The sequence below is a fragment of the Daphnia magna genome, unplaced genomic scaffold (assembly GCF_020631705.1).
Source record: "Daphnia magna isolate NIES unplaced genomic scaffold, ASM2063170v1.1 Dm_contigs096, whole genome shotgun sequence".
Taxonomy (NCBI): Eukaryota; Metazoa; Arthropoda; class Branchiopoda; order Diplostraca; family Daphniidae; genus Daphnia; species Daphnia magna.
The window spans coordinates 246,893-267,146 of record NW_025533123.1 but is presented as its reverse complement, the minus strand read 5'-3'; the positions used below and the strand labels follow the sequence as shown (position 1 = coordinate 267,146).

The following is a 20,254-nucleotide window of genomic DNA, read 5'->3' as shown; positions in this document are numbered from 1 at the left end:
TTGGTTGGCGTGGGGGTCACAGTAGCGTCATTTCCAACGGTCAACTTGACTTTCTTCTTTGTTCGAAAACAAGGGGGCTTTTTCCGCAATGGTCGACTCCCCGTATTGCTTGGGGCGCCAGAGGGGTGACTTTTTAGAAGGTCGAAGGCCATCCTTTCTCTGTTGTCAGAGATCTCGACTATATAACATGAAGAAAAATACCAAGTGTCTCGCAGATTCTCTCAACGCTGCTCATCTGTTCATTCAAGCTAAGACACGCTTTTCAACTGCCATCATGGAGCAAAATCACCAAAACGGACAAGAGGACGCCCAATAACCAGTCCCGACGCAGATCTGGGAGACCGACGCTTACGACGACTGGGGTTGGCCTGCTGATCAACAGTACAGCCTATAGGTACCGACCAACACACCTGAGGCGCAACCCATCGACCTCAGCTGGGTGCAGGCGCAGCAGCCGGATGTGCAGTCCACTGCTCAAACGCCACGTTCTCCGAAATATTGGAAGTGGACGAGAAATCCTCGTAATCACCGTCCCCGGAGCAAGGGCTGGGATGCCAGCGCCAACACCTGCCGTATTAACATACGAACGTAAACTCCAACCGGACATCAACCGTGATTCACCAGCTCCCAGCAGTGATTCTCGGAAGTTCCTCCACTGGCGGCATAGGCGGATTCAACTGCTGATCCGAAGACTCCGATTGGCAGCACTACCAGGAGGAAGGAACGACGGGTCGTCGCAAAACGCCACACCAATGAAATAGCCGTCATGATTCTCCATTGTAATCCTTGTAGTAGTTGAATAGAAAAATACATTGTATGTTTCATCTCACTTGGATATTTAAAAAAAATAAATAACAAAAAAAAAAAAAAAAGGAAAAGGTATACCAAAAAGAAACAGAAGAACTGGGGAAAAAAAGCATCTGAGAACAATAATCGCAAAAAAAATTATAAAATTTCAAACAAACAAACACAAAATAACATGAATTCTCTCTATCAAAAAAAAAGAAAAAAAAAAGAAAAAAAAGAGGACAAAAGAAAATTATTCCATTAGACTAGTGAACTTCTAACATTCTTTTCATACTTATGTCGTGTCATATGTTGAGATACCATAAAACAATGTTTCGTGTCCAACAAGTATAAAATAATTCATTATTTCTTCTTGCCTCTGTATTCTTTTGAAATATTTGTATTTGATTTGTTCCCTCTCTAATTAAGCCCATAAATAGCATAAATTCCCATATTTCCGTCTTTTACGATAGAAACAACAGACATTTTTCGAAAAAAAATTTAAAGACAGTAGATTTTATTAGAAGTCCATCTGTTATAATCATTTAGTAGCAATACAACATTGGATATAGTAAAAAGTAAAGTATTGAAAAAAAATAAGTAAAACTTTGATAGTTATGTATTCCATTTGAATTTAACAACTCCCACTTCTCTTAGAAATTCGTACACGAACGAAACAGTTGAAATTTTCAGGACGGTATCGTTTAAAACGTGAAGGGGGAGCGCTACTGGGAAATCCTTACCGCCAAGTACGGCCATGATTCCGGAGCTGGCCGAAAGGAGCAGCGCAGTCGAATTCGTCTGCTAGAGAGGGGGAGGAGGGAAAATGTCGACTGCTGGGCTTTACGTGGAGTGAGCCATCTCCTTATCTCTGAGAACCACACACTAGTTGAGTGAAGAATGGTCCGTCTAAGAATCTACTTGTTTCTGCTTTTTTGATCCTATTTGTTACCTTTCGGGTAGGCTTTTCTGGCTAAGTGTCACTTTCTTAGAGGTCAAATTTAAAGGAAGCAGTATATGGTCTATTCTTGGCCTTGCCCTAGTGACCAGTAAGGGGGAATATTCTAGGCTAGCTAGATGGGTCTCCGATTGAAGGTCACGACGAATTTGACGGTTCAGTCGAAAGTCATTCCCACGGTCAACTCCCCGCATTGCTTTGTGACAATAACAAGGGTTACCCTGAGAACGTTGAACTCTCAAGGTTCTTTGCAATCTGAGAGATCAATTCTTTACATCACCCCCCTCCTCTTTTGTTGCGTCCCGCAATAATCGGTACCAGCTTCTGCATTTTATTTTCATCGAATGATGTGTGGATCCTACGCTGATGACACGGGTACGATGTTTCAGTTTCCTGAATTAGACTTCGTCTATTTGTCGTGCTCCCGAGGTGAACCATTCAATTTTATTTTATTTTTTTTATTTTAGGGGACTGTGTATACGTTTGATCTCTTTTGCATTCTGACTCGTAAATTCCTTCGAAGACCCATTTCTACTTAGGAGATGAAAAATGGAACATGGTTTGAAATATGCAAACAAATCCGACATCAGCAATTATACGGTTAAGTCTAGAAGGGTGTTTAAGGAAAGTACAGGAATAGGAGTATATTGATTATAGGAACACAGTGGCGAATTTATTGCATTAGACATCAATTACCTCAATTATGTGGGAGGATTGATTCGATTTTCTTGGAGGAATGATTCGGCTTCTGGCTGATTAGGGCGTTGGTGGTTTCGCTGCCTCTTCTTTCTCCGTGGGGGCTCTGTCGATCGTTCTGAGGCTGTGGATTGGGTTGAATATGAACTGGTAGGAGGCATAATGATTTGGATCGGTGGTGGTGTGGCTGTTGCAGTAATGGCTGGTGGTGTTTTGTTGAAGTAGTTGAGTTGAAATATTTTTGACATGATTGCGAAGGCTTTGAGTAGGAGGGACCCGATACCAGAAAATCTTACAGCGAATACTGAAATCATCCCAAAGCCTGAAATGGCTCCGAAATTTTTTATCCAACCCCCCATTTTAGCTACAAAATCTACGTTAGGGGCATCGCTATGGTGAATTAGGACATTGGAAGTGAGAAGTTCTTTTGTGTTGTCTTCTGATTGATGCTCATGATTGGTGGCGAGAATGTCAGCCATTACCGACGCATGACTCAAAGGGCTATTTTGAATGGCTGGGTGCATTTGCAGAAGGGTTGCTAGAGTATTGTCGGCTTCGAATGTCTCTGTTTCAATGAGTTTTCTACCTTGAACTTGGATGTTTGCAAACACCGGAATCCATTCCCCATTTTTGTGAGCGTTAGTTTTCCCGTTAAAATTTACAAAATTTGAATACCAATAGCAGTCGGTGAAGGGTACGAGCTCCCAACCTTCGACTGCAATTGTAAAATTGAGATAACGTGGTTGAGGACCACATTTTGTAAATTCTGTGTGAAAGGTTACATTTTGTTCTCTACATTGTAAGACTGAAGCTTGGGCACCGTTGGCTACTAATTTTGAACATTTTGGAAGTTGCATGTGAGTAGCGAGGAAAAACGAATATTGGTGGAATCGTAGAACCACTAGCACTAACAAAGGCTAGCATAGTTACATTTTTCCCTCTCTCCGCAGAAACTGTTTGCTGGACCTAATAAAGAATTAACGTTAAAGTAACTTTTCTACAATAAATTATCTACTTATTCATTACCTGTTTCCTTCCTTTTGGTGCTATGACTTCTATAGGTGGCAGAACTGTAGAGTTTCCGGTTTCATCTCCATTCCAAACCCTGTGCGCTGGAAATTTATGCTTGACGTTTACTTCGTCTAATTTATCGTAAAATAGTTGCACAACAGGCTCATTAAATCCAGCAGCACGGGCTTGACTGTTGGCTTCTGGTTTCCTTATTGACAGCGACTGATTACGTTTTAAAAAATCTCCCAGCCACTCTGACCGGGATGATTTCTTAGGCCCTATTACTCCCGTTTCTCCTAATGGAAATAGTTATATCTTAGTTATCACTGATTATTTTAGTCGCTGGGTAGAAGCAGTAGCATTGAAAGATCAAACTGCCCAAACCACAGCTGAGTGTGTATATAAAACCATTATTGTACGGCATGGAATGCCAAAAGCTATTGTCTCTGAACGTGGAACAAATTTCACATCGAAATTGTTCCGCTATTTTTTGTAAAAAGTTAAAGGTTGATCAAAGGCTCACCACTGCCTACAATCCTGCTAGTAATGGTGAGACCGAGAGATTTAATCGAACATTAACCTCTATGTTAAGAAAAGAATTAAAAGATGGGCAACATGCTAATTGGGAAGAAATGTTGGATGATGTTTTATTTGCATACCGTAGTTCTACGCATTCTTCGACACTTGAAACCCCTTATTATTTAGTGCACGGTAGAGATCCTAATATCCCTATTAACGAATTTCTAGATGCTTCTCCTTCAACTTTTAAATCCGTTTCTGATTATGTAGGGAATTTAAACGATCGCTTGCGTTATAGCTTCCAACGAGTTCGCGAAGAAACCGAGAAAGCTCGGAATCGCCAGCGCGAACAATATAACAAACGAGCAAAAGAAAAGAAATATGTTGTAGGTGATAAAGTCTTATTAGATATTCGTGTAGTTAAGGATGGCGATAGTAGGAAGTTTACATCTAAATATAAAGGTCCTTATAGAGTAGTAAAAGTTTATAATAATAGTACTGTAGAGATAGCTGATGGTTCTTATGTATGTCAACGTACGCACGTAAATCGTTTAAAACCATTATACGAGACAATGTTGTGGAAAACGGAACCTTGTCCCCCAATTGAGAACCCCTCCGATTTCGAAAACCGATTTCGCAAGTCAATTGCGACTCAAACTCAAGACCATAAAATTACCATGGAAAGTCAAGATCATGAAGATATATTGGCAAGTGACGATTACGAAGATGACACCACGCAAACAACTAATCATTTCGAAGATGTAAATGTTCCTCAACAACAAGCTGATGTCGTCAGCGTTCATCGTCCTTCATCGGAAGATAATATTGTAAAGAGTTATCGCCGATGGGTTCGGTGAATCAATATTGGTGTATTTAATCTCTCCAACACTCAAACACTACACAAAGTAAACATAACGGTTCTATCTAACTACTGGCCACGAAGGTCTACACTACAGTCCCATTTATAGTCTTACAGGCGTGGGAAAGGGTCAGTCGGCGAATCCGATGCATCAGCAATCGGATGACACTCGAATGACACTTCCGTCGGTCGTTTGTCTATCCGTTACAGTTATAACGGATGGCGAGAGTTCTCTTACAACGATGCGTGAACGCTACATCCCCCCCTTCAGCCTGCGACTCGTCCCGATCGCACTATGACGACGAAGAACAAGGAGAAAAATAAACATAAACCCCAAAACATAAGAGACACGAGCAATTTTCGGCCAAAAAAAAAATCAGTGCAAAGAAACATTTTTTAGCCAAAAGTTAATGAAAACAAATGAATGCAAAATTCAATGTAAACAAATGTCACAACAAATGCTAGAAGGGTTACTGGTCGAACCAATGGACATTAATGCAAAACATAAAATAAAACCAAATTACCAATAAAACAAGCATGAAACAAAATAACAGCTACAAATAGCTATTGAGAAGAAAAAAGAGAGCTAAGTTACAGAAGAAATACCAAAATAATTTCAGCAATTCGAATAATTCCTAACAGAATAGGGGAGAGAGAGAGAGAAAAACAAAAACAAATACAACGGGTTGGGTAACGGTTATAAACGCTCTTCCACCTCGGCCTCATGAATAGTCAATCGACCTTCCAATTCGACTATGCGTTGAGTCAAGGCTTTTATGGTTGCCCCGGTTTGACGCAAATAAACGAACAGACTTGCTCCCAAACCAAAGAATAAAATCGCTATAACTGCTACCAATTCTAACGGGTACCGAACTGTTTCGGGTTGCCCCGCGCCCCGTCTAGCTTTCTCTTCTTCCTCAATGATACGCAGATGTTCCTCCATGAGGGCTACGCGACCTTGAATCATCGCACGGCGCGTCAGTATCGGCTGGCTTTTCTGGGTTCTTGTCCCCCCCTCCCTTTCTAGTATAGTCTCACTAGCCTCGGGCGCTTTCAAAACTTGCCCTACTTTTTCAAGCTCAGTGAGTGACGGCAGTGACGCGTTGTTCAGTGTATACTTGACATTCTTCCTGAAGCTTGCCTGAAAAATCCAATTATCCAGGTGTGCAGTACACGACATTGGAACTTCAAAGACATCAAAAGGTTTTCTTCTAATTAAAGTGTTAACCTTTTCACGACTTTGCGGGCAAGTTATTGTTATTGTTGTATCTTCAGTAGTTGAATAACCCCACCTCCTATGGCCTAGATATACAGTTTGTTGGCCAAGCCTAGGTGACACATGAGTCGTGCACTGGGTGCGACTACGGGCCTCGTCCTTAACAAACAAAGACATTGCACACCCGGGTTCCCTGTGTTTCCGATTAATAGCGCTACTTATCGGACAAATTAAAGCCGGTGACATTAAACAACGAAATGCATCGTCTGCTGATAACTCTACAAAGGCTTGTCTATCAGTTGCTACGGCAAGAAATGGTAGAAGAGGATAAAATTGTGCACCTTGTGTGGCATTTTCTATAGGGCGCGGCAAACTGATTACTTTATAGAGTGTAAAACGAAAAGGAAACTCAAAAACAGGTAAATGAATAAAAATTCTAAGACCATTATTAACCGCAGCCACGACTACTTTAGCTTCAGTGTACACCTTCCAGACATCGCCCTTCTGGATGGATGGACTCAAGGACCATCCTGACGGCAGCACCGATTTAATTTCTTTCAGGGCGGCTTAAACTTGCAGCGGGGGAAAAAGGGTAGCTGGTAGACGTTCCATAGCCATAACAGCCAATCCAACGGCAAAGTTATCCAACACCTCTTCGATCCATCCCACGGCGGACCCAATTTGACGGAACGCATCTCCAACTTTCGTGGTAGCAATCCATTGCCTTTCGATCTCTTTCACCACCCCGTCCATTTTGTTGTCCATTTTCCAGGCCTCTCGTTCAATTTTTGCAAAAGCAATCTGTAGCTCGGCTACGGCGTCGCCACTTGCCTTAGTCTCCCACAGCGTCTCGTTAATGAGAGAAGCATGAACTTCCAGGGCATGCACAATGGATGTTGTCTCCGTCGAAAGCTTATTGATCCGGCCGTTCACGTGTTCGAGATCTTCTTGGGTAGAGACCCCAAAAAGCCAGTTAAGAAGTCGACCTCCTCCATCCACTAGGCCACGTTTCACTCTGGAGTCTTGCACACCGACGGCTGTTTTTAGTTCATTCCAGCGCTGATGAACCTTCCGCAATTTCAACAATTCTTCTTGTGCCCGTTCTTTCACATGTTATTGCAATGCCTGTTTAAACTGTGATTTAACTCCGTCGTAGTGATCGGACATGGCATTCACTCGAATGTCTAACCACTCGTATAACGATTTTACCACTTGGTCCACTGGATCAAACGTAAAATCTGTCACTACGACCCACTCCGAGTCGGAAAAGGCTAAGTCTCCTTCCGACTTGAAGATCACCCCTTGATAGGCGACGATCTCGCTGGCAGCTACCGGACCCGGACCAGACATTACGGTAAGCAAAAACCTCAACGGGAAAGCAAGTAAGAATGTTTTCCTCGGTGCCCGTATTCTCGTAGAGCGTCGAAGGCCGACGCCTTCGGGTGCGATGGCTGTAGCATGTGACGGCCCATCACGTGCAGCGGGAGTGTCAGCCGGAGAGTTCCGGTTTACTCCTCTCGGTTCAGGTCCACGGACTCCTTATGAGCTCCCAACGGCAGCTTCTCGTTCCGTCGGCGGAATGCTAACGCAATCGACGAACGGTTTCATACGTTCCACATGAACGATTTCAGTTTTAACCGTTCGTCCCAGCCTTAGCTCGTAATTACTAGGAGTGGTCTGTCGTACGACCGTGTACGGTCCCAACCAACGATGCAAAAGCTTCTCAGATTTCCCTACCTTTCTGATAGGCTTGTAGATCAGTACCTCTTCTCCAGGTAGATATGTCGTCGCCTCCCTCCGGCCCTCGTCGTAAACTTTTTTCTGCTTCCACTGCACAGCAGCAGCGCGAGCCTGCACTTCCAATCGGGCCTGTTGAAGACGTTCCACCGCCCATTCGGACGGATCCCGGTTAGGTGGAGGTACCAAATTCGGATCCGCGTTCAGAGCGCCATCGATGGGGAGAACAGCTTCCCTTCCATACACCAGGTAGAATGGAGTTCGTCCCGTACTTTCATGACGGCTGGTGTTGTAAGCGAACGTTACGAAAGGTAACGACTCGTCCCAATCCTTATGGTCGGAGCTAACATACATGGACAGCATGTCAGCTAGGGTGTGGTTCAACCTTTCCACCAAACCATTTGCCTGGGGACGATAAGCCGTTGTCGTACGATGGTTCGTCTCCAGGGCCTGCAACACCTTTTGAGTTACCTCAGCGGTGAAGCAACGTCCCTGGTCGGTCGTCAACTGGAGTGGAGCTCCATGTCTTAACAACACAAATTTCACCAAGAAATCTGCTACCTCCGACGCATCTGCTGAAGGTAGAGCTCGAGTCTCCGCCCACTTGGTGACGTAATCTACGGCTACCACAATACTTTTATTCCCTCTCTTGGACAATGGAAAAGGTCCCAGAATATCCATTCCCAGTCTCTCGAATGGACGTTCACTTCTTTGAATTTCCATAAACCCCGCTGGTCGCTGGTAGACTGGTTTTCGGGACTGGCACTCCCGACACGCCCGCACAAAATTACGCACATCCTCGGCCAAGGCCCACCAGTAGTATCTACCCCTCACTTTGTCAAGAGTACGAGTGACACCTAGGTGGCCGGCAGTAATGTCATAATGGCAAGAGCGCATTACCTCGTTTTTAAAGGATTGAGGCACACATAGCCTTAGTAGGAGGCCGTCGTCAACGACCTTGGTCTGGAACAGCAGACCGTCCTTAAGGCGATACTGGCTGTATTTTCTTCCTTTCTCCAGACCCGCGAAGACTTGGTCCCACTCCACTTGCTGCGCTTGCTGAAACTCACTCTTACTTTCATTGTCAATACTGAAGGCAGCTAGAGTACAATACAGCTGTTCGTCGAGCTCCTGCGGTGCGTCGACCGGATAGCGGGAAAACGCATCTGCATCCGTATGAAGTCTTCCATTTCGGTGTATGATCCGTAGTAGGAATTCCTGTAGCTGCAGACTCCAGCGAGCTAAACGTCCGGCTAGATCCTTCTTGGTGAGTAGCCAACACAGAGCGTGATGATCAGTCACCACCAAAGTATCCATTCCCCATATGTAAGACCGAAACTTCTTCACGGCCCAAACCAAAGCGAGACACTCTTTCTCCGTGATCGAGTAATTCGACTCACTTGGAGACAAGAGGCGACTCGCGTAGGCCAGGGGCCTCTCAATGTTATTTACGCGTTGTAGTAACACCGCTCCTAAACCGTAGTCACAGGCGTCAGGGTGTATCTCGAACGGCCTTGTAAAATCGGGATAGGCTAAAGTGGCCGCACTCACTAGCGCCTGCTTCATCAGCTCAAAGCTGACTTCTTGAGACTCTTCCCACACGAAGCAACCAACCTTTTTAAACATGTCCGTCAGGGGTTTGGCTGTGTGTGCAAACTGAGGAATGAACCGGCGATAATACGAGCAAAGCCCCACAAAGCTACATACGCACTTCAACTGTTCACTTGGCTTACACAGGGTCGACGGAGAAGGGAAGTTTGCGACCGCATTAATTTTTTCTGGGTCAGGCCTAACTCCATCCCCACTAATGACGTGGCTCAAAGCCTTTACTTCGCTGGCCCCAAACTGACACTTCACCAACTTAATTTTCAACCCGGCCTTCCGCAGGGCGGTCAACACTTGTCGCACTCGCACCAAGTGTTCCTCCACGTCAGCCACGTAGATGATGATGTCGTCCAGGTAAACGAGGCAAATCGTCCATCTCAGCCCGGTTAAAACCAAATCCATCATGCGTTGGAACGTCCCCGGTGCGGAGGCCAACCCGAAGGGCATAACAAGAAACTGATAAAGTCCGTCGGGGGTGACAAACGCCGTCTTGACTTTATCCTCTTCGTTTAGTGGTACCTGCCAGTACCCACTCTCCAGATCCAGCGTCGAGAAGATGCTAGCGTTCCCCATCCGAGACAGCGTCTCTTCGATCCTCGGCAACGGGTAAACATCTTTTACGGATATGGCGTTGAGGCGGCGATAGTCCACACAAAAACGCCAACTTCCATCCTTTTTCTTCACTAAGACCACAGGTGATGCCCACGGGCTAGTTGAACGTTCAATTACACTTCTGCTCAGCATTTCGTCCACTTGTTTCTGCACAATAGCCCTCTCTTTCCAAGCACTCTTGTAGGGAGACTGATGTACCGGCGTAGCAGTACCAGTATTTATGCGATGCTCTGCAATCTTGCACACCCCCAGTTCTCCCTCCTTCAACACAAAACTAGTGTCAAATTCCTCGAGTAGCTCAACCATCTTCTCCACATCAGCAGGGGGAAGCGTCGATGCTACTTGAGCCCGAAAAGCTTGACTCGGAATAGAGGTCACTCTCGGCATAGAATCTGAGTCGCTTATTGACTCAGCTGAGTCCTCCCCAACATCGTCGTCCAGTGAATCTGGCGTTTCCCCCTCATCCACTGCGACAATGGAGGGTTCCACAGCCTCCATCTGCCCCAAAACGGTTCCCTCTCTTAGATAGGCGCGCCGATTGGTTAAATTAACCATCAACACTTGTCCTAACGGTTGATCCGAAGACACCAGCACTTTACCCACCGTCAGCCCCTTGGTTTGAGCCAGATGTTCCGAAGGTTCAATCATCCACGTTGCTTCATTGAGAGTCGTGGTTTCTATCTCCACCGGAACAATGGCTCTGGGCGGAAGCATTCTACCCGTCTTTGTGACCAATCTAGGTGCTTTCACGGCCTCCTGTTCTTCGATTACGTTCACGGGTAACTCTCCGAGCAATAATTCAGCGCCATTTGGGACGTAATTTATTTGCAGCCGCTTGAACTGGCTCAAAAAATCGTTGCCCAGCAGTAACTCGATCCCTCTCATTTCCAATAGAATTACTTTTCCACTGGCCTTCATTCCTCTATGCTCGATTTCTAGCTCGAGGGCTCCTAGCGGGGGAGCTCTCTGGCCGTTTACCATGACTACAGACGGTCCGTCCCATCCCATTCGACGAGCTCCTAATTTCTCTTGCAAGCTCGGAGACGCCACCGACACCACCGCTCCGGTGTCAATCACGGCCTTGATCCTTATTCCTCGGCACACTACCTCTTCGGTTATCAGGCGGGAAGAGTCGATAAGCAGTACGGCCGCCTCTCGTGAGTCTTCTTCGTCGGCCGACACCATGCCCACGGTATTTCGGTCATCTTCTTCGGAATCCCGTCGCCTAGCCTGCCAAGCCTTTCCATCTTCCTTGCGCCGATCGTTTTTCCATCTGTTCTCTCCCTCGTCTCGACGATCACTCCGCTGAACGCCCTTCCCATCTTCTTTTGGGGCCGTACTTTTCTGGTCTTGACCCTTCTCCGCTCTACAGAAACGAGCAATGTGCCCCGCTTTGGCACAATTATGACAGATGCACCACAGTCAAGAATTGCGCCGTAGTTCTCGGGCTAGTCACCCAGATCTTCTCGACAAGGGTAGGCTTCAAACCACGAAACAGATAATCCACTTTTGCCTCTTCCAACATCCCTGGGTCTACCCTCCGACACAAATCAATGACGTCGTAGAAGTATTCCACCCCTGATTCATCTATCCCCTGCTTCCGCTGTCGTAACTTTGCCTCTTGATGCGGCCATAATGTTGTGGCTGAAAGGCGCGAAGAAATCTCGTTCGTAGTCCGTCCACCCCAGGCACAGCCACCACCCCCGGTGCTGCTGCCACTGCCGGTGTATCCCGCCACACCGCCGGCGCTCCCGAGCAGAGAAACCATTTCCTAGCTGCTCCATCCAGCTGCATCCCAAAATTCTCGGCCATTTCAGCTGCTCCCCAACGGTTATAGAGAGCCGTACTCTCATAACGCTCTAGCCAATCCACTGCATCCTCATCCTTCCTCCCGTAGAAGATCGGAGGAGCCCGGTACTTCAATTGGGGGGCAGGTGGTCGTTGGGCCATGACTACTGGTGACGCGGCCCGAGAACCGGCTGAACTGCCTGACGACTCACTCGCAAGCTCCTCTTCGTCTACCGACTCACTCGCAAGCTCCTCTTCGTCTACCGACTCACTCGCAAGCTCCTCTTCGTCTACCGACTCACTCGCAAGCTCCTCTTCGTCTACCGACTCACTCGCAAGTGATGACTCTCTCGAGGATATGGGTTGGCTTCTCCAACCGTGCCAATCCGAGCCCTCCTGACTGGTGCCCTCTTCCGGCTCGGAAGTCGCTCTGAGCTCTACCGCGTCCTCTCGTAGGTCGCCGGAATCCCACTGCAGTGACTCCGTGTAATAGGCCCCTTCTATCCCCGCTTCCACCAAGTTAAGCCTACTCTCAGCCCTACTTCCTGGCAGGGGTGGATAGGTAGCGGATCGCTCCCTTGCGCCCGCCTCTTCTCCTGAGTCGTCTGGATCTACGATCGTCCGTTCTCCTAGACCGCTGTCTCTCGGTCTCCGCTGTAGCAAGAACTTCCGATAATTGCACCCCCGATTCGACCTCTCTCCAGAACTCCCAACCAGACTCCCTGATTCAGCTCCGAGGCTCGGGGCGGGTTGACTAATCGCTAGAGAGGTTTGCGTCCCAGTACTAACACAAACTTTGGTCGTAACTTCCGTTTGAGCTTCCGTTACGTTGGCCCCCCTACGTTCCCTTACTTCGCCCTCGGGTGACGCTGCAATCCTACTTAACCGTTTACTTTGCCGCAGTGGACCAGTACTCATCTACACCCGATCATTCAGGATCGACGAACCCCCCGGTAGACCTATTTTAACCCGCGTAAAACAAGACAAGATCTGCTCTCTTACCCGAGTTGTGTACGTTCAAACGAATAAGAAGCTCGGCCAGGCCTGTGGTCCTATACCCAAGCAATTTAAGGTACCAATACCCGCTGGTCACACCTTCCAAGGACCTCTCAACAGCACCTGCCTCCTAGTTTCTTACTCTCTCACTTCGTCCCCTAACAACTCAGAATCAAGCACAATGATCTTACCTTATTTTACCAGGAAGGTCTACCCTGCATCTCCACCATGTAACGAGTTATCGCCGATGGGTTCGGTGAATCAATATTGGTGTATTTAATCTCTCCAACACTCAAACACTACACAAAGTAAACATAACGGTTCTATCTAACTACTGGCCACGAAGGTCTACACTACAGTCCCATTTATAGTCTTACAGGCGTGGGAAAGGGTCAGTCGGCGAATCCGATGCATCAGCAATCGGATGACACTCGAATGACACTTCCGTCGGTCGTTTGTCTATCCGTTACAGTTATAACGGATGGCGAGAGTTCTCTTACAACGATGCGTGAACGCTACAATATTTCTAACACAGAAGAATCGGACAACGAAACACAATCAGTTCAACATAACGCAATTAACGAAAATGACTCCGCACGCGCCGAAGTTGATGCAACCGAGAGTTTGCCATCCGAGCCAGAAGAAGAGACGCCAACTGAGAACCCAGAACTACTTCATGTTACCAGACGCCCGCAACGCAATCGACAAAAGCCTCTGCGTTATCGGGATGGAGTCCAATAACAGAAAATTCATATATAAGGCCGAAAATCTTCCATCAGTCAACAACTCTCGCTCATTTTTAAGTATCACCTTCGATCTTGCACATCCAACTCTGGAAGGAAAGCATGGAGGACATCAATTACATTTATGTGAATGGCAGCCCGGAGGAAGAGCTCCCACCGCCTAGTCCAATTCAGCCACAGCAGCAAGGACCAGAACAGCCCTTCGACGCCTGGGACGTCGCGCTTCGGCAGCAACAGCAGCAGCCGCAGCAACAACAACAACCGCAGCAGCAGCCGGCTCTCGTTTTCGAACGTGCGCCGGTGGTGCGCCCCAACACCCTCGGGAGTCGCTCACGTAACAACTCATGGGTGCAACGTAGGCAACAACGGGAGGCGGAACTCCAAACCCGAACCCTCCGCTTGGCCGACCAGCTATATTCCCTTATCCAGGACGGCAACTGGCGTGCCGCCGTGGATACCTTAAAACATATCCTGGATTTGGATCCATCGCGGCGTCATCCACCGCTTTACGGCTGGTATGCCGCCAACTGGGACGTCCCGTAACGAAGAGACTTGGAGGAGTGGTAGGAGAGAAAAAAAAAAGGGGAAGCTGCGCCACCCGGAGTCTTCCCAATAATTCCGAAATATCTGTTCTATGTATCTTTTGAATTCTGTTGGTTCCCTCATTAGTCTGTCGTTCCTCTAAAGCTTCTCTATTCTGTTTTTCTCTTTTCTTTCTTCTTCTTCTCCTTGCTTATTCGCATTCTCCACAAATGTAGCCTCAGTAGTGTTTTTAAATAAATAAAAAAGGGAAAAAAAAATTACAATAAGAATAGTCTAAAAAAATAGATTAAGTAATAAAACAAAAAAAAAAAAAAAAAAAGGGAAAGAAAAAAGCAAATCTCCATCGTCAGTGGTTAATTCCGAAGAACAACTCTCTCCACCACAAGAGCTATACGGCCAACGAATTCAATACTGAGAGGAGCGCGAGGCCTCAATATACAGGAAGGGGTGGAGAGGCCACGATATGACCCGCCTTCGTATGTTGGTGCCGACGCACATTTGTTCCCTTTTACAATCTTCCCCCGGGATATGAACCCGAGTACCCACGCATAGCAAGCGCGCTTGCTAACCAACTATCTTTGCGTGGGATACAAGCTATGTGTATATCCAAGCAAGTCATTCCATCTCTGACAAACTAACTTTTTACTTATTGTAAAATAAAAAGTTTCCCGTTAGATAAATGAAAACCTTACTTAACTAAGTTCATCAAGTTATTTGTCATTTTTAATCAATAAGTTCTTATTTTCTAAATTCAACCAACCTCCGAATGATTGTCCATTTACACAATAATAATGAACACAAAACTGTTTTATTCAAAAATTGTATTTGATCAAAAAAACATAATATAATATAATATAAATATAATATAAAATATAACAAAAAAAAACATCAAGTAACATGAAAAAAATTAACAAAATATATATTCAAAAAAAAAATGAACAAGGAAAGTGTAAAAAAAAACAAAAAAAAAACAGAATAATATACAATGAAACACTGATGGACCTGTGAACAAAAGAGAAAAAAAGAGATTAATTGATGTAATGAAAAGTGAAAAAAAAAACAAACACTCATTTACCTCTCTTCCGTCAAAAAAAAAAAAAAAAGCCAAGTTTCCCGCGGCTATGCCGTCGGGAAACTTGGTTGTAACTTGGGGTCCCTTTCTCACCATTCAACCCTCTCCCATACCCGAGAACCCGACGGCATAGTCGCGGGTAGGGACAACGAATGCAGCACATGTCGGGGGTGATTCAATATTTAAAAATGATCCTTTTTTCCATATAACAACTATACTTTTTACAAATAAAAAAATTAACCTCGTACGAGCAATCTTAGTATGTAAAAAAAAATTCACGAGCGAGACACCGTTAGGCCTATCTCGCGCGGGTTAAAACGCCGTTTTTGGACCGAGGTGATCCAATACCTGGCGTGGGTACTGTATGTTATACAAATCAAAACCTGGGGAAAAATAAAAACATACTTATGATCGTTCTTCTAAACGTTGCTGACCATAAATAATGGAGTTATCGGAATAGGTGTTAGTCTCACACACGAAAAACTCAGCTGTGGCAGAATTGAAATACTTTCCAGAACAATCGTCAAATAACCAATATGTTAATTCTCCTAATTTAGAGAAAGATATAATTTAGAAACTATCAATAACTTTATTGGAATTAATATTATCACCTGTGACAAAATCAATTATGTAAAAAAGAATTTCACCAAGGAAAAAATTTTGATCAATGACATGTGAAGCCATTTGCCCGTTTGACTAAACTGCATAAACTTTAGGAAGGAAGGAACAATCGATTATATATCGATACACAATACACCAATAATTCCCTCATCTAAGTATGGCTCCTCCCAAATTTGTCCAACTTTCCCCCCTTCATTTAAATCGATAAAATGTCATAGCTATTAAATTGAAAAAAAAATTATTTGTACAAAGTCGAATAGTGTATTGAATGAAGTAATTCATTTACTTGTCAAAATTATTAGATATTAATCGTATCGATATCTATTTAACTTTGTCCAGCTTTCAACCCTGCTTGTACAGTTTTACCCCCGCTTTTCTATTTTTTTTTTATTGGTGTGGTTTTTTATTAAATTCAGCTGTTCATAAAGTTACAGTCGTAGAGCTTTGAAAAAAGTTGAAAATGACTACAGTATAATAAACTTCAAGAAAATATATATTTTTTTATTTCATGTTAATAACTTTTACCGTTAATGGGAAAAAATTAAAAACTGTCCAACATAACCCCGGTCTCCCCTTATTACTAATATATAACTGTTACCATTTGGGGAAATCGGAGTGATAGGACCTAAAAAGTCCACTCCTGTTACTTGAAACGGAGCTTTCGCAATTTCGTGTGGATGCAAAAGTGCTCTATAAGTTGAAGAAGTGTTGGCCATGCAATTTCACAAGCCTGGCAATATTCTTTAATATCATCTCTCATAGTCGGCTAATAGTAATGATTTCTCACTTTCAAGTAAGTTTTATAAAAAGCTAAATGTCCTCCCATCGGTGCATCATGTAATTCTTTTAGCACAAGATGACTGAGTGACAAAGGCAAAACTATTGGTGATTTAATTCGTTCCGCTTACTATTTTTAGAAGGCAATTCATGGCGATAAAGTGTACCTTCAAGAATTTCAAAGTATTCAATTTCTTTCACCCAATCGGGCTTAGATTGGCAAAATTTTTCTTCGAGTTCACCTGTTTCTAAATAATTTTTAATTGCAATACAAAGATATTCTTCCATTTGCTTTTCGCAAATGAATTTGATATTGGTTGACGCTAGCTGAATACTAGCAATTTTTAAGCATGACAAACAGTCAGCAGTTTGATGAATACGACCCGGCCTATATTTTAATTCATAATTGGTCGCTGCTAAAAGTATAGCCCATCTTCCTAATCCTCCAATGTCATCTTTTTTGGTTTTTTACCATGGCAAAGGTCTATGGTCACTAATAATTTCGAACGGTTTATCTAAAAGATAATGCCTGAAATGTTTAATTGCATCATATACGGCCAATGCTTCCTTTTCTGTCGTTACATATTTCGATTCAGCTTTAGTCAGTTGTCGACTTGAATATACAATTGGATGTTCATGACCATCCTGCATTTGAGAAAGTACAGATCCTATTCTATAATCGCATGCATCAGTAAAGAGTAAAAATTTTTCATTGAAATTAGGGTAAGCAAGAACTGGGGGCGTTACTAGAGAATTGCACAATTTCTCAAAAGCAAGTTGTTCCTCAGTTCCCCAAGCAAAAGGTTTTCTTCTAAGATCTTTATGAGTTAATCTAGTCAGTGGTTTAGCAATTGATCCAAAATCTTTAATAAATCTTCTGTAATGTCCAGCAAGTCCAAGAAACAACAGAACTTCGTCAACAGATGTGGGTGTTTCATAGTTCACTATCCTATCAATTTTTCCAGGGTCGGGTTTAATACCGTCTGTTGAAATAACATGAACGAGATAGTTTACCGATTGTTTTATAAACTGGCATTTCTTAAGCTTTAATTTTAAATTAGCAGCCTTTAATAAGTAAAAAATTTCACGAATATCACGTAATGTGATCTTCAAAAGAGTCCGAAAAGATGATGACATCATCCAAGTAAACTAATGGTTTTTTTCCTAAAACGTCTTTTAGTACATAATTCTTCGTCTTTGAAAAGAAGCCGGTGCATTGCACAGACCAAATGGAATTCTTTTAAATTCATAAAGGTTTTTTTCCACTACGAATGCAGTTTTTTTCAATAGCTGAGTTATCTACTTGAATTTTCCAATAGCTAGAAGCTAAATCAAGAGTTGCGAAAATCTTTTTTTCCTTTAATTTGTCTAAAGTTTCATCAATTCGAGGCATTGGAAAAGAAACCTTTTTTGTAATACTATTTAATTTCCTATAATCGACGCAAAATCTAACTTCGCCGTTCTTCTTCTCTACTAATACTACGGGTGAAGCCCATGGTGAATGTGAATATCGGATTACATCCGCTTCAAGCATTTATAGAAATACTTGAAGCGGATGTAATCCGATGTAATACGACTGCAAGCTTGCACTTTGTCCTCTAATAATTGTCTTTGATTATTCGTTACTCTATATTGGCGTTTTTGAAGGGGGCCTCGTTTTTGTGTATCAATTGTGTGTTTAATGAGATTAGTATTCCCTAGTTCTGAATCTTTTGAGGCGAACAAGTCGTGAAAGTCATTTAATAATTTAGAGAACGGTACTTGAAATTCCGGGTGAACATCCGAAATAACAACAGGCTAAAATTTCTCGTTAGGTTTGTGGTCTGATTAGTTTAAAGCAACTTTTCCTATTAATTGACAAATTATTTCAATTACTCCTAACTTAGTGTTTCTTGGTATGTTGACTTCAGTGAATGAATGATTTTCGACCATAATATTGTCACGGGTAATCTAGTTCAGTACACTCGATGATGAAAACCACTTGTAAAAAGCACCGTAATGCTGGCCAACGACACGGCACAGAACAAGACGGTGGCCTTCACCATTGGCTAACTACACTAATTGTCTCAGACACTACACTAACTTAACCAATGGTGCCCTAGTGGAACTAACACATTCACACAAGCAAGAGATTAACTCACACACCAGAGAAGAGAAAACTGACATCCACTCAGCGTGGTCAGCAGACGAGAAGTGCGAGAGAGATCTGGACTAAATCTAAGGACGCCAAGCGACACAAGGCCATCTAGCGCTCATCTGGTAAGCAAAAGTAAGGCGAACAGGACGGGACGTGACAAAATTGTCACGAGCGATCACGGGGTAACACTATTTATTAGGGGGTTTTCGATCAACACTCACAAGTACACAAGATGCAATAGAAGAGGGTAACACCAAGACAGAAAAACTAACTACACTTAGCAAAGAGAATGAAAATAACCCACGACTAACACAAGACTGCCAGCCTACTTAAGTCCCCCCGGGTTTTTCATCGTTCGGCTCTTCCGTCCATTCAAGGCTAAAGCGATTGGAGGAAGTAACATGACCATTTCTGACGGATGGCGAGTCTCTCCGTTACACCCATAACGGAGGGTGAGAACGGGCGTCGAAGCTCTCTCTCTCACGCCACTCTCGTATTTCTTGAACTAGCAAGAAACCATTCGCTACATCCCCCTCCTCAGCCGGCGACTCGACCCGATCGCACTTTCCCTCGAGCAGAAACTAGACGGGCCTAATGTCTCGTTCTAATTAACATACATGAAACAAATTCAACACACTAACTTTAACAGCAGAAAAACCACACATAAAATACCAGACATACTACATATAAGGTAGGAAAAAAAAAGGAAAAAAAAAAGTTAGGAATAAGAATAATGACACAAACCAAAACTGAAATAAGTTGTTCTGGGTTTGGGGGGGGGGGTCGGATTAAAACCGTCCCTCCACTTCAGCTTCATGCAAAGCTAATCGGCCTTCCAGTTCGACTAAGCGTTGGGTAACGCTGGCGAGTGACAACTGATATCGGCGCCAGCCGAAAAATAGCACAGTCACGGCACCCAGCAGTAGGCCAACTATGGCTACGGCTAGTTCATAGGGGTATCGGGGGCCGACGGTGCGGTTGACCTCCATATCCACTCTCGCTTTCTCTTGTTCTTCAATGGCGCGCAAGTGCTCACCCATGAGTGAAAGACGGCTCCCAAACCTATGGCGCGATAGTAAGGGCTTGGTAGGCGCACTGTTTTTCTCGCCGGGAGGGGGATTTTCTCTTTCAGCGTCCTCGGGTAGGAGCTGATCTAGGTTCTCCAGCTGCGTCAGAGTCGGTAAAGTATGGTTACTGAGTGGATGTATGACACTCTTCCTGAGGCTTGCTTGAAAAATCCAGTCGTCGGTGTGGGCGGAACACGACATGGGAACCTCGAAGACATCAAACGCTTCCTTCTCGATGACGGTGTTGGGCCTCCCGCGTTCGTGTGGACAGGTGAACGTGATAGTGGTTCCTTGTGTGGTGGAATAACCCCATCTACGGTGACCTAAATAAACCGTCTGTTGGCCTCTCCAGGGCGAAAGCTTAGTTCTGCAGTAGATGCGGCTCCGCACCTCGTCCTTCAAAAACAGTGCCATAGCACAGCTCGACTCCCGGTGCTTCCTACTTACGGCTCGGCTGAGCGGGCATATGGACGTAGGTGAAGCCACGCAGCGGGAAGAATCGGAGGCCGTC

At 44.4% G+C, this 20,254-nt stretch overlaps 1 protein-coding gene and 1 long non-coding RNA gene across 2 annotated transcripts; one reads left to right on the top strand and one right to left on the bottom strand.

Moving 5' to 3' along the window:
• Nucleotides 1-2,418: 2,418 nt before the first annotated feature.
• On the bottom strand, nucleotides 2,419-3,297 carry LOC116915756. Its single transcript, XM_045181008.1, has one exon. It carries the CDS (start codon nucleotides 3,295-3,297, stop codon nucleotides 2,446-2,448), a length of 852 nt encoding a protein of 283 aa, XP_045036943.1. The 3' UTR covers nucleotides 2,419-2,445.
• Nucleotides 3,298-5,879: 2,582 nt separating this feature from the next.
• Nucleotides 5,880-10,130, top strand: LOC123477603. Its single transcript, XR_006652694.1, has 3 exons — nucleotides 5,880-6,464; nucleotides 6,539-6,754; nucleotides 6,818-10,130. It is a non-coding gene; the product is annotated as an uncharacterized LOC123477603 (long non-coding RNA).
• Nucleotides 10,131-20,254: the final 10,124 nt, after the last annotated feature.